This window comes from Ictidomys tridecemlineatus, chromosome 4 (genome assembly GCF_052094955.1).
Source record: "Ictidomys tridecemlineatus isolate mIctTri1 chromosome 4, mIctTri1.hap1, whole genome shotgun sequence".
NCBI classification, from domain to species: Eukaryota; Metazoa; Chordata; class Mammalia; order Rodentia; family Sciuridae; genus Ictidomys; species Ictidomys tridecemlineatus.
In genome coordinates this window covers 58,555,495-58,571,362 of record NC_135480.1, presented here as the reverse complement: position 1 = coordinate 58,571,362, position 15,868 = coordinate 58,555,495, and the positions used below count along the sequence as shown (strand labels likewise).

Here is a 15,868-nt window from a genome sequence, read left to right as displayed (position 1 = left end):
TCTTCTGTGTAAATATTTCCTCTCAGGTGATTATATCTGTCCTTTACCCTGTTATCTTGAACCAAGCATTCTAAAAGCTCTCATCCTTCACAAGCTACTTCATAACACCCAAAATAGCCTATACTTATTTCCATGTAAAACAGAAGCTCTCTTTTAAATAAGAACATCAATTCTCTGTGGCCCCAAAATCTCTGTCTTTAATTTTTAATGCCTCCCTCATTTTTAGTGATAGTAGAATTATTTGTGTTCAAGCCTATTTGCCCTGAAGGACTTCCATTATTCCCATTATGCCAAAAAAAAAAAAAACTCAGGGTATTTGTTGTTCTTTTTTATGCTTTTCTCTTGACATGTGCATCTGTTTATTTAACAATATGCTATACTCACCCTTGTAATATCCTTAGCAACTAAGGATTCAAGAATTTTCAGAAAGTAAATTTTCTTTTAATATATTTTTTAGTTTTAGCTGGACACAACACCTTTATTTTATTCTTATGTGATGCTGAGGATTGAACCCAGTGCCTCATGCATACTAGGCAAGTACTCTACCACTAAGCCACAACCCCAGCCCCAGACATTTGAATTTTCAATAAATAATTTTCAATATATGCATCACTATCTTGAGTTAAACATTTATTTATTCATTCAAAATGCACAACTCTCAAGAGCTTGGGTCATCTTCCTCCTTGTTTTAGCATTCCAGGTTAGTAGGCATGTCATAGTCCTTCCTCCAAAGGTGCTCTCTTGGGATCCTCAGCCTTCCTCGGGCCTAGGACTTACGGAAGGCCTTGAGAATCCCTCTACGGATCTCCTTGGTCTTCACACTATAGATGATGGGGTTGAGCATGGGGGGTACAAACAGGTAGACATTGGACATCATAACATGAACAACAGGCGGGGCACTTTTCCAGAAGCGATGGATCATGGAGACTGCTATTATGGGTACATAAAAGGCCAGCACTGCACAGATGTGTGACATGCAGGTGTTGAGTGCCTTCAGCCGCTGCTCTTGAGATGCAATAGCCAACACAGCTCTCAAGATCAATGCATAGGAAAGAAGGATGAAAACTGAGTCCACACCATAGGTAAAAATTGCTAGGAGCCACTGCAAAGTATTACATTCATATGGAAATTGGGCTCCTACTGTTCACTTAGGCCCATTTGGGGACTCAAGTTACAAGACTCCTGGAGAGTTCCCATTGGTTGGGGAAGGATGGTAGGAGGGTGTTCCGGGGGAAGTGGAGCCCCCCGTGTCCGGTAGGGACACACGTGTGTGTGGACCGGCTTGTTAGGGGGACGCACACGGCCTCTCACAAAATAAAACTTTGTTTCAGTTCCATCTGGCTTGTGTTTTTGTGCTCAGCCGGATTGCAGCATCGCAAGCCGGCGTGCACTGACAGCGACCCGCGAAAGCGCCCAGCAGGAAGGCAACAGGTGAAAACAGCAGCGGGCAGAAGCGGAGCCAAGGCTCACGCGGCCCCCGCCGTCCAGCCTGCAGCATTTTGGTGGCCCTTGTACGGGGAACGCCCAAAATTTATAGGTGAGTGATATCGCTCGCCCCTAAGGAAAGGCGACAGAATGGGTATTTTTGTTTTGATTTATTCTGCTTTTATTTCAGGCTCTCTAGCCTTACAATTTTTTCAGGCGAATTGGGAAAAATGGTTGGCTCAAGGTTTTAAGTTATTCGGCCCTGAGAAAGAAAAAATTGATATAATCATTTTTCTCCTCTCCGTTTCTGTTTCATTCTGTTTTGGCTTTCTTCTATCCTACCTTATTGGGTTACGTTACCTTTATAGTAGATTAGAATCTAGTAAAAAACAAACCGAAAGACTGTTAAGTAAATTGTTAGAGGTCCAGGCTATGGCAGAAAACTTATTAGGTCAAGCAAAACAAAAGGTCCCTCAAGCTAGTCAGACAGAAGAAAAATTGAAGAAGGCAAGCTTAGGGAAAAAACGGCCCTCAGATAGGGAGGCTAGTACTAACTCCGTTCCATCACCAGAGGGCGTAATTCAACCAACAGCTTCACCTGTAGCTGAGCAGCCCTCAGTTTCCATAGGTGATGAACAGAATCCTGAGGCAGGACCCCAAAAGTTAGCATGCCCTGTAGTTGAGCGGGGAGAAGAAAGGGAACGAGTTTACCGTGCCTTAGATTTCAAAATAGTAAAGCAATTAAAGGAAGCTGTACAAACCTACGGACCTGCCGCTCCCTTTACTGTCAGAATGGTCGAATCTATTACCAGCTGGGACTTAACACCAGAAGATTGGGCTAGCGTGTGTCACTCTGTGCTAAATGGAGGACAATATTTATTATGGAAAATTGCCAATGAGGAATTTTGCAGGGAGACAGCTAGGCGAAATGCAGCAGCAGGTTATCCTGAAAGAGATTCTCAAATGCTATTGGGGAAAGGACCTTATGAGGGTCAGAGGCAACAGATTAGATATGATCCTGGCGTATACGCTCAGATCACTATGAATGCAATTAAGGCATGGAAAACTTTGAAGGGACAAGGGGATTTACAAGGTCAACTATCTAAGATAACACAAGGAGTTAATGAGCCCTACGCTGACTTTGTAGCTAGACTTATTGAAACAGCCTCTAAGACATTTGAAAATACAGAACAGGCAATGCCATTTATAAAACAACTGGCTTATGACCAAGCAAATCGTTGCTGCAAAGAGGTCATTAGACCGTGGAAACATGGAGATTTAAACACATATATTAAATTATGTAGCGACATTGATGAACAAGGACAAGTCATGGCAGCTGAAGTAAAACAGGCTTTAGATACCAAACCAAAAACATGCTATAATTGCAATCAGAAAGGACATTTTAAAAGAAATTGCCCCATAGGAGGAGGGTTTAACAAAGCTAGGTATCAAAGGAGTAGAATCCCGGGTATTTGCCCACGATGCCATAGAGGGAGACATTGGGCTAATGAATGCCGTTCTCAAACCACCATAGAGGGTATTCCGTTATCAAAAAATGGACAAAGACCAAGTGTCTACCCACAATATCGTGGAGAAAGGTATCAGGCCCCGTTGTCAAAAAACGAATTGGAGGGCCCAATGCCCCGGGGCCCAAAGCCACAAATATACGGGGCAATGGAGGAACCCAGCAGCACCATCAAGGTAGTGCCCAGGACGCACTATCCATCAGATCCCTCATCAGACAAACTAGAGGGAGCGCAGGGTTGGACATCTGTGCCTCTGCCAGAGCAGTATTAACTCCAGAGATGGGAGTTCAAATCATTCCCACAGGAATAAAAGGACCTCTTCCCCAAGGAACAGTAGGCTTATTATTAGGACGCAGTTCTTCTACACTAAAAGGACTTATGATAAGTCCTGGGGTAATTGATCCCGATTATGAGGGTGAAATAAAAATTATAGCCAGTTCTCCAAGAGGTATATCCGTAATTTCATCAGGAGATAGAATAGCACAGTTATTAATAATACCCAGCCTACATGATGAATTTTCCAGTTGTAATGTAGAAAGAGGTTCCAAGGGATTAGGCTCCACAGGTGTAGATTGGGCTATGCTTTCTTTAAATTTAGATTCTCGCCCAATGCTAAAATTAAATATTCAAGGACATGATTTTAATGGGCTGCTGGACACAGGTGCTGACCTCAGCATCATATCTCGTCAGGAATGGCCAAAGCACTGGCCATTGCAACAAGCCACTCAAACGCTTCGAGGCCTAGGAGTGGCAACTAACCCCCATAGAAGTGCTATGGTATTAGATTGGAGGGATCCTGAAGGATGTGAAGGAACTATACAGCCTTATGTATTGGACCATCTTCCCATAAATTTATGGGGACGGGATGTCCTAGATCAATTAGGATTGACATTAACAAATAACGTCAATTCTAACGCGCCCACTAGTAGGGCTAAACAAGGCTTTAGAAAAGAAAAAGGATTAAGGAAACAAGATCAAGATATGATAGCACCAATTCAAATAGATCAAGAAATAAATAAACATGGATTGGGTTTTCAAAAAGGGCCACTGAGACAATCAAAATTACATGGAAATCAGAAAGACCAGTGTGGGTTCCTCAGTGGCCCCTGACTAAAGAAAAGATACAAGTAGCCCATGATCTGGTCAAACAACAATTAGCGGAAGGACATTTACAACCTTCCGTATCTCCCCATAATACTCCCATTTTTGTCATTAAAAAGAAATCTGGTAAATGGAGATTATTACAAGATTTAAGAGCCATTAATAATGAGATGGTTATTATGGGACCTGCTCAATCAGGGATTCCCCAATTGTCTGCTTTACCAAAAACCTGGCATGTGTTAACTATAGATATTAAGGATTGTTTCTTTTCAATTCCAATTCATCCCGAGGATAGTCCACATTTTGCATTTACTATCCCTGCACTAAATCATGAAGGTCCTGATCAGAGATATGAGTGGAAAGTTTTACCCCAGGGGATGGCGAACAGCCCGACTATGTGTCAAATTTATGTTAATAAAGCAATCCAGCCACTTAGAAATCAAAATCCTGAACTACAAATATTTCACTATATGGATGATGTGTTATTAGCACATAAAGATAAGAACACATTGCTAGAATGTTATGCCACACTTACAAACTTACTAAAAAATTATAATCTAGACATAGCAATAGATAAAGTACAATTAAATTTTCCAATTAATTATTTAGGAGTTTTATTATCCTCAACCATGGTCCGTCCACCAAAAATTCAAATACGAGTAGATCAACTCAAATCACTTAATGACTTTCAAAAATTATTGGGAGACATAAACTGGATAAGGCCTTACCTAGGCATACCAACAGGAGAATTAGGACCCTTATTTGATATCCTAAAAGGTCCATCAGATCCAAATTCACCCCGCATGTTAACGCCTGAAGCAAGAAAGGCATTAAAAATCATTGAAACATATATGGAAAATATGCATTTGGATAGAATTGATATAAGTTTGCCTTTATTATTTATTGTACTACCAACAAAAAATATTCCTACAGGAGTATTTTGGCAAGAAGGTCCATTATTGTGGATACATTTATCGTATTCCCCTAATACTATTCTTACTAGATATCCTGAGGCTGTAGGACAATTAATACTCAAAGGGATAAAAGCAGCGAAGGGAGTGTTTGGGATTTCTCCCAATAAAATTATTACTCCATATACTATGGATCAAATTGATGAGTTAGCTAATGAGTTAAATACTTGGGCAATAATCATGTGTAAATCTAGTGTCTCATTTGATAATCACTTGCCATCTAATCCCTTGTTGTCCTTTTGGTCTAAGCATCCTGTAGTTTTTCCTAAAATGACAAAAAAAAACCCTATCATGAATGCTCCAAATATATTCACTGATGGGTCAAACAATGGTACAGCAGCGGTAGTTACCCCTGATCAAACTTTTACATTTTTAGTACCCAAACAATCAGCTCAAAAGGTAGAGCTCAATGCAGTATTACAAGCTTTTATGATGTTCAAAGATTCTGTATTTAATTTATTCTCTGATAGCCAGTATGTAGTTAATGCTATAGCATCCCTTGAAGATGCTGGTAGGATTTCTCCTTCCTCTACTGTTTTCTCTTTGTTTTCTGCTATACAAACTCTAATCTGGGACAGAAAAGATCCATTCTTTATTGGACATATCAGGGCACATACAGGGTTGCCTGGAGCCCTTAGTTTGGGTAATGAACTAGCAGATAAATCTACACATGACATACATATTTTCTCCACAATAGAAGAAGCTATAAATTTTCATAAAAGGTTCCATGTCAATGCTAATACCTTACAAAAACGTTTTAAAATAACTAAGGAACAAGCCAGACATATAATAAAACAATGTCAAAATTGTGTGACATTTTTACCACAAGTTAATCTTGGAGTCAATCCTAGAGGACTGATACCTAACCATATTTGGCAGATGGACGTTACACACTTGCCAGAATTTGGAAAATTAAAATATTTACATGTTACAGTTGATACTTCTTCTGGATTTTTAATGGGCTCCCTTCATGCCGGAGAAAAAACTAAAGATGTTATAGCTCATTGCTTACAAAATTTTGCCACTGTGGGTGTTCCTAAACAGTTAAAAACTGATAACGCTCCTGGTTATACGTCTAACTCTTTTAAACAATTTTGCTCATCATTTGGCATTACTCATATAACAGGAATCCCATACAATCCACAGGGTCAAGGCATAGTTGAAAGAGCTCATCAAACTATTAAAATGTACTTATTAAAACAAAAGGAAGGAATTGGAAAAGGGTATATATCCCCCAAAGATAAACTTAAAATAACCCTTTTTACTCTAAACTTTCTAAATTTGGATTCATCAGGACTTAGTGCTGCGGAAAGACATATGTATCCGAAAAATGTACATAAGCCTAAGGTACTTTGGAAAGATATTCTAACAGGACAATGGAAAGGTCCGGACCCAGTAATAGTCTGGAGTCGGGGCTCCGTCTGTGTTTTTCCACAGGAGGAACAGCAACCAATTTGGATTCCAGAGAGATTAACTAAAACAATTTCTGCAGAAAAAGAAGATGATTTGACTCAAATCCATAACAGCTGATATCCAGAGCTCCAGCTTGGCTATTCTTACATCTACAACAGTGATTTACCACGGTGCCTTTTTCAATATCTATTTTATTATTACATTTTTCCCACATCATAAGGTTCTATTTTATTTATTTATTTATTTTCTCTTTCTTTTTGAGCTCATACAAACCTAGGTTAATGTTTTTCTGATCAGTTTTATTTTTTGACTGTGTTTTATTTTTTTTTAACTGTAAAGTTTTTAAACATTGCAATGGAGATTTCACCTAGGTATAGCTACAAGGCCTTTATTTACTATTGTCTTATATGTTCTATGTTATGTATGCACTGTTTTGTGTTGTATGTCTGTATGTGTGTATGTCCATATTTCATTTATAAGGAGCGCTCATGTATAAATAGATATAGATGGATCCAAAAAAAAAAAAAAAAAAAAAAAAAAAAAAATCACATGACTTATATGGTTTAATTTAAATTAGGTAAACAGCTGTTATAAATTTTGCTTTTAAAGGTGGTTAACAGATCTGTTTGTTTACTTTCACCTTTCCTTTTCATTATATTTAACAATTCTGTTCAAGATAATGTCTCTTTAGCACCATGGCCAGAATTCCCATCTCCATCCCAATGCCGGTGAAGACTAAGATAAAACCAAACTACAACTTCTATGATAGCTATCACAGTAAACTATATAAACTGATACATCAATCAATATAACTCAATAAGTATCCTCAATCAAGGACTTAATTTACTTTGGGAGAAAATGGACATATTGACAGACTCCTCCACTTTGAACTGCTCAATCAAGGACTTAATTTACTTTGGGAGGAAATGGACATATTGATAGACTCCTCCACTTTGAACTGCTTACACAACTTGCCTGGACTATGTATCACCTGTATGCATTGTGCTCTATTTGTTGATACAGTGAATTATGGTAGTGCTGAAATATCTTAGCTGCTGTGTCACCAGTGTTACTGTTCTTCCTAAGGAGCCGTCAATTGGCTTGGTGTCGTGGCATTTCTGTATCTTCCTCCCTTCTACTAGTGATGGTCTAAAACTTGGGGGCCAACAGAGGTGAGGCAAGAACCTCACCCCCCCACTGGCACCAAGGTTAAATTTGGGGGCCAACAGAGGTGAGGCAAGAACCTCACCCCCCCACTGGTGCTTAGGCCTATCCACAAGCATGGCTATGCTAGACCGGTAGTCAGTGACGGGTTGATCTGATTACAGTGGATTCAACCTAAGACAGGAAACTGACGTGTAAAAGTCAGTTTTCCCATGACGGGTAAGAACCACATGTTAAATTGGACAACCTACCAGGCACGGTCCCTAGCCACATTGCCATTGCTTAATTAAACAGAAGGGGGCAGATGCTAGGAGCCACTGCAAAGTATTACATTCATATGGAAATTGGGCTCCTACTGTTCACTTAGGCCCATTTGGGGACTCAAGTTACAAGACTCCTGGAGAGTTCCCATTGGTTGGGGAAGGATGGTAGGAGGGTGTTCCGGGGGAAGTGGAGCCCCCCGTGTCCGGTAGGGACACACGTGTGTGTGGACCGGCTTGTTAGGGGGACGCACACGGCCTCTCACAAAATAAAACTTTGTTTCAGTTCCATCTGGCTTGTGTTTTTGTGCTCAGCCGGATTGCAGCATCGCAAGCCGGCGTGCACTGACAGCGACCCGCGAAAGCGCCCAGCAGGAAGGCAACAGGTGAAAACAGCAGCGGGCAGAAGCGGAGCCAAGGCTCACGCGGCCCCCGCCGTCCAGCCTGCAGCAAAAAATGACCACAAAGAGTCCATAGATGTTGTTAACATGGATGTCTCCACATGCCACCTTCATGAGATCTGGATGGAGGCAGTATGAGTGATGCAAAATATTGCCCTTGCAGAAAGGCAGTCGTTTCACTAGAAAGGGGAAAGGAAACAGAGTCGTGAAGCTCTTAGCAAGGATGCCTAGGCCCATGGCCAAGATGCGGCTGTTGGTGAGCACAGTGGCATAACGTAGTGGATCACAGATAGCCACAAAGCGATCAAAGCTCATGGCCAACAGTATGCCCGATTCCATGAAAGAGAAAGTGTGAATGAAGAACATCTGGACCAGGCAGGCATCAAAGCCAACATAGTGGTAGTTGAAGCAGAAAGTGGCAAGCACCGTGGGAAGTGTGGAAAGGGACACTCCCAGATCATTGAGAGAGAGCATGGAGAGGAAGTAGTACATGGGCTGGTGAAGAGCAGGCTCCTGAACCACCAGAGCAAGGATACTCAGGTTGCCTACGATAGAGATCAGGTAGAGGACACAGAAAATCAGGGCAACCCAGGCTTGACCTGTCCGCATCCCAGGAATGCCTGTCAGCTGGAGCATCGCTGGCTGGAAGGGAGTGCCATTGAGGCCCAGCATGGCAGGGAAATGAGCCCAGAGGGTGTCAGGGGAGCTCCTCACTTTCCTTCTTTCAGATATCCTGTCTCCAACACAAAAGACAAGAGATTGAAAACGTGTATCTATATTCCTGCCTCCTCCATCCAACTCTGCGTTCTGTGAGGAAGAAACTGGGTTCTATACATTTCTGTACCAGCAGGGCCCAGCATGCCACATAGGCCAAGGTGGAAACTCAAAAGAGTGCCCAAAATATGGCAAGCCTACAAGGTGGGAGACAGCATGAACAAAGTCCTCTAACCTTCAAATGCAATCTCTCTTCCCTTTCCAATCTACCCAGAAATTACATCTAGTAATTTGGGGAAAGTAGGAATTAAGATACACCATAAAGAGAAAACATTGTCCATGCCTTTGGGAACTCTTTAGCAGATGTTCCAAACAATTTACAGTCATAAAATTACGGCATCAACAGCCTTCACCCACACTTCACCTCAGCCTCCCAATTTCTTGGCCACACCTAAACTGGCCATCACCAAAATCTCTTCTCTCTCTGAAACTATAAATTTTAATACCTTTCATTTTGATCATAGACTTCTATCTCACAGTTCTCTTACCTTCTCATGCTTGTACACTAGCTCTGAGGTCTCCAGGATTCTTTTGATTTTTTTTTCTCTTTGTCTATTAACTCTTAACTTCTTCACTTCTTTCCTGACCTACTCCCCAACAGGGATTTGTTTCTTTATCTCTTTTCCTCCCTTTTATATGAACATGGTAAACCCTAACCTTTTTTTTTTTTTTGAAACCCTAACCTTTGATAAGGTCTATAATCAAACCGGGTGTGTAAAACCGAAGAAGCTAGTTCTTTATTGAAATAAAAAGAAGGTGATTGTTTCTTGCCACTGCTTAAATTTTAAACCTATTTACACATTGATCTAGCCATTTCCCCAGTCTTTTGAGAAAGAGATGTCCCTCCTTCTCCAAAGACTGTCCCTTCATCTTCAAGATCCCATTTCTGGCCCCCTCCTTCAGATCCCTCGTCCATTAGTCCATTGCGTGATGCCTTCTATCTCCTCCCCTTTCTGCCTCTTTCCTGACAGGCAACAAGCCTGCAGGAACCATCCCATCATGAAAACTGGAACCTTCCCTCTCTAGCTGCTATCAATTCTTAGTCATATTTATTTCAACACTGTCCTTCCTGATGCTAAGGGAGAGGATCTTGCACTTACCTATTTAATATGCCGGCTTCTGCAACAGATCTCTGAGATCCTCTATATCAGGGATTCAATGTCATTGATCTCTCCTTCTATTACTACTCATTTCTATACATAGCTTCTACACTTTCTCCCTCCCAAAAACAAATTTCTCTATGGTGACCAGTAATCTCCTTGCCTCTAAAGGTAATGAAAATATCCTCCTAATCCATGTGACTTCCCTGATTGCATTATCAGTAATTCACCTTCCCCAAACTGCCTTCTTTGTGGAAGAGCACCATTTCTCCTTGATTTTCCTAGTGCCTTGGCTTTCCTATTTCTACCTTATTCACTGGATCCTCTTTCTCTGTGTTTGCTGTAAGCAGCAACAGCCTAACACCAAGTAAAATAACCAATAGTCAGAGTGGTGAAAATTGGGGAAAAAATGTATCATTAAAGACTCCCTTTTTCGTATTTATTCAAAGTATCACTGCAACTGTATTTTCATACTACCAACTAGCTCAAAATGAAAGCTTTGTTCTAGAATTTAGGCACAATGGCTTTTTTTGTCCTTTTCCTTTTCCAGATTTTCCATTCTTTGCCTAACACACCTGGTAAACATGGTGAAATTGATCATGACAGGGGCTGGATAGTGATATCAGTCACAATCCTTAAAGCATATAAACTATCAGAAGAAACTTGTGTATTTTTTTAATTTCTCTCTCTCTTCTACCTGAGAAATCAATGCACTTCTTTAATCAGTAAGATTTCTAGTCCTTTATCCTCTATAAACTTTTCCCCCCTCCCAACCCATGTTTAAAATCAATATCTCTAAGAAGTCTTTTTGGACCCAGCCTATCCAGATCTACCTTTTTAAAATCCCAGACATTGTCTGAGTCCTGAAGAAATGGGAAGAACCTTGACAGCACCAAGAGATACTAAAACCTATTCCAAAAGAGAGGCTTGCCCCACTGTTCTTAATGTTTGGTGTGCAAGCTGAGGTAGTCTAGATGGTAATATTTCTTTTGTGCTGCAGATTTTCCTGTCTGGAAAATGACTTGAAAACATTTCAGGGAGAATAATGCCCAATGCCACCCAACAACCATTGTTTTCTCTGCTCTGTCCAGAGAGTGTCAGTTAAAGCTTCTTAACTATGACTTTTCAGTAAAAAAAAAAAGTCAAGAAGATGGAAACACAGCATATACATGAGCCTGCACATGAATAAGTGCCTAAAAGGGCAACGAAAGTGCACGTTTTTACACTTCCACACTCACTTGAAAATCCACACATTCATAGAAACTGTCTCACATCCCTCCTGGTCACACATAACACCATCACACCACAGAACTCAAGAAGACTCATGACAGCTCATGGGTTAATATAATGTTTCAAATATCCATCCTCCCTTGTTTATACTTTCATAAACACACACACACACACACACACACACACACACACACACACAAGCAGTGTCACAAATGATCACCATTAACAGACTCACAGCAATATCTCCATTAAGGATAATCCCTTGACACATAGTAGAAATCAACCTAATTGAAGACCAAATTGTTGAATGACTTCAGCTCATTTGCCTCTGTGATTTTTCTCCCGATGTACACCCAGAGCCAGGTATAGGAGATCATAATTCAAATTGTAGGTTTCTAAATGAGAAATATAAAATACCCTCAAGACAAAGTCTGATGCATCAGTCCCTTGGCCTAATGGTAGGTGGTTTGGTGTTAGGGCTTTGATTCAGATGGGAATAGGCATCATTTCTCTGTGATCCTGGACTTTGGAAGGAAATAGATTTGGCTCATGTTTGTAGAGAAAATATAAGAGGTAGAGTTTGCCTTTACTTTCAGTAAAAATTCTCAAATTTGGATAAAGCCTATATAAAGAGTCCAGGTGGACAGTCTTTGGGAAGAGCACTCACTGGATGGAAGATGCCTCTTTTCCCTGTAGCTGGATGTACTGCACTGTGGATCCGGCTGCCAGAGCAGCATCAACCATTCTCCTATGACATAAATTTATGAATGTGCCAAAATCCCAAGACTCATTTGGCTCAAGAGGGAGAAAAGTGGAAATAATTGGGATGGTGGCATCAATGAACTGAGCTGAGCCATAGGAGAATCACTCCCAGGGGAATCTCAATCTTGGCTTCAGGAATTCTGATGTCATCATCCACATCCATTAACATGCCAGTCCTTCCTTGATCAGAAATACAAACACGCTGCATACAACACACACAAATATACATAGTCCCAGATATGCTAAGACTTCCACAGAAGTACCTTAGACACATCCAGCTATTTATTCATTAATGTTCATATTGCCTCTTAATTTATATGCAAATAAGCTCCTGAAACTGTCACTAATTAGTGTCACTAATCACATTTCTTGATATATTGAACATATACTATAGCTGACTGTAGTGGGGCATGCCTTCTAGAGGCTGAGGCAAGAGGAGTGCAAGTTTGAGTTCAACCTCAGCAAATTAGCAAGAGTCTCAGCAACTTAGAGAGACTCTGTCTCAAAATAAAAGATTAGAAGGACTAGGGATGTAGCTCAATAGTAAAGCACTCCTGGGGTCAATCCTTGTTCCCCTGCCCCCAAAGCACCCCGTGTAATTTGTGCATACTTACATTAATTATAAAGGCTAAAAATATATTATGGACATAATTTTAGAAATAGAGACTCATACACAGACTTGAAAAATGACTAAGTATATTTCAAATATACTCCCATGAACACATAACCAAAAGTAAGTATTTCAAACACATACCTACATTACTATTAACATATCAACAAAACGTTCAACACATTAATACCCCCACATCTATCCACAGATAAATATATAGAATTTGAATGCACCATTTATTTTCTGCACACATACAAGCATCCATTTGGCATGTTTCTTCTGCAAGTGTTTCCTTTACTCAACCACTATACAGAATAATAAAAAATTACAAAGTGTTCATTTCAACTAAAACTAGACAAACAAATGACAGAAAAACACATTAGTGAGCAATTTTAAGATGTTATCTTCAACACTGATGATTATAAAGATTAATAAAGATATATCACCTATTCTTGCAAAGTATTGAAAAATTGATTTACACAGCAATTCAGATATGCTTCCATACCTTACCTACAAATATGTCATAAACATATTCTATAATAAATTTATGCCTGTGTCAAAATTTATATTATGTACATGTAATATTTGTGCATTGGGTGTTTAAAAAATCAAAAAAGTTCCAGAAACTATTGAATTCCAATTAATTATATAAACACTGACAAGGAAGTTGTATTGATGTCACAACTTATTTTACAATGATGAGAAAAAGTAAGATGATTTATAAATGGTTAGGAGATGAATAATAGATATAAGATAAAGCTATCATAATAAAAAGATTAATGATATAATATAGGTTAAAATTTTATGATGAAAGACATATAGTATTATTCTGAAAATATAGACCACATTTTAAATAGCAATGAAAACATTCAATTTAATACAGGCATCTTCTTTCCCAGGTTAAACCAAACCTGAGCATATTTAATTAATATCTACCATGTTATAATATGCTACAGGCTAAATTTTGTGTACTTGGCATACTGATATCCTTTTATATGATTAAATAAAAGAGTCAAATTTCTCAGTTTCAGCTTTTTCTGTCCAAGATCAATTATTTATTTTCACCAATTGCGGAGATTCCCCCTGCCACATTCAAGTCTTATTCCAGAGACTTTGAGTTCTCTCACAAAGTTCTCTCAGCACAGAGTGCAGTAACTGTTTTATTGCAGAAATAAAGTGTTATCAATGGAATATTACTCAGCCATAAATAAGAATGACCTCATGACATTTGCTAGTAAATGAATGGATCTGGAGAATATCATGCTTGGTGAAATAAGCCAATCCCAAAAAACCAAAGGTCAAATGTTTTCACTGATATATGGGAGCTAAACCACAATAAAAGGGGAAAGGGGAGAAAAGTTCAGTAGATTAGAAAAAGGGAAATGAAAGTAAGGGAGGAAAATAGGAATCAGAAAGACAGTAGAATAAATCTAACATAATTTTTATGTACACATATGAAAATACCTAAGTGAACCCCACCATCATTTCTGTTCACAAGAATAGGGTCCTAAGTAGAATAAGATTTATCTTATGCTAGTGTAGTTTTATTAAAATGGATTCTACTGTCATGTATAGCTAAGATGAACCTATAAAATAAAGTTTAAAGTTTACAAAAAGAAACAGTGAATACATTCTACTCGAGTGAGTAAAATTTTAGAGATATAAGTAGGCTTTTATGGCCTATCAGTCCTAAAGCAGCTCCAAGAGAATTAGATGCCTGGATTTAAGAGAGAAGATCATTTTATACAACAGAATCTCTACTGCTCAGACCTTGACAAGTCAGATTTCTCTCACCATTACTGGTCTGCCATGAGTTGATGCTTGGTATGGTGCAGACTATGAAGAGGAAAGCATTTATCTTATATCAATGAAACAGTAAGAGCGAGATGAACAAATTGTGCTTCTATTCTCCCACGGGTAGGTCTGTTTATCCTCAAATCTGCTCCTTGCCCTTCTGAGTTTCTTCTCCATATCACAGGGTTCCCGTCATTACTTGACAAATATTGCAATTTCCTGTACCAGATGCCTTCCAGGTGGATTCAACAGGAGGAAGCACTGATAGATGCAGGATGTGCCTCTCAGTTCTTGGGCTCATCTTGGACAGTGGTCTCTAGCATGGTCACACCTCTCCCAGCTTCCCCTGGCTGGGCTCCCTTGACTGCAGCTGCCGTAAGCCCACCTTGGAAAGGTCAGAAGAGCTTCTGGCTGCTGCACGTCTCTAGGCTATATGGCCATCTGCTGCTCAGTTTCTCTGTTCTTTTGAAATCTGTATAAACAATTTTCAGGAATAAATTCATTTTGGTTCATTATACTGGCTATTGTGTCATTGTCTCATGGTTTAAATACCATCTTCTATGCCTTTATTAGTGACATTGGGACTGAGGCACTTCAAACTGCATTTCTTCTTTATCAACCAGATGCCAAGATCTGTAAATAGGGGACAGAAGCTGGGCCAAAGAAGTGTACTGTACTCTCCTGGGTACTTTTGGTTATTATGTTACCCCAGATATATTTCTTCATTCAATCACAAGTGGTTAATTCCAGCTGCATGAATTGATTCCATTTTACACCTTCTCAACATTCCCAGAACCCCAGAACAAGCCAGAGAATCCTCCCTCAAACTCCGGTCTCACAGAAGTAAGTCTCTATCATAGGAAATCTCTCTTCTAAAGTCATGAGACCCTAGAACCTCCAAAACATTGTGCATTGCTCAAAAGTAAAAGTTTCAAGCCAGGCATGGTGATACACACTTGTAATCCCAGCTGCTCGGGAGATGAGGCAGGAAAATTGTAAGTTCAAAACCAGCCTCAGCGACTTATCGAGGCTCTAAGCAACTTAATGAGACCCTGTCTATCAATTTTTTAAAAAATAAAAAAAAAGTTGCTAATGTGGCTCTGTTGTTAAGCATTCAATCTCTAGTACAAAAAAAAAAAAAGAGTTTCAGCTTCATAGAACTCCTCTTCCAAGGTTATATGATTTAATAATTCCAAGCCTCTACTTTTGCTTCCAATTCTAGGGTTAAAAGCTACTTCCTGAAGCTTGCAATTTTTCTCCAGAGGCTATTTTATTATGTGAATGTGACCAGAAAATGCAAGGAATTGAGTTTAAATCTGGGATTAAGAAGTAATTAG

General features: G+C 39.5%; 1 protein-coding gene across 1 annotated transcript; it reads right to left on the bottom strand.

Moving 5' to 3' along the window:
- Positions 1-766: 766 nt before the first annotated feature.
- Positions 767-8,933, bottom strand: LOC101965814 (olfactory receptor 51I1). Its single transcript, XM_078044934.1, has 2 exons — positions 8,322-8,933; positions 767-1,102 (listed from the first exon to the last, which is right to left on the bottom strand). Exons 1-2 carry the CDS (start codon positions 8,931-8,933, stop codon positions 767-769), a joined length of 948 nt encoding a protein of 315 aa, XP_077901060.1.
- Positions 8,934-15,868: the final 6,935 nt, after the last annotated feature.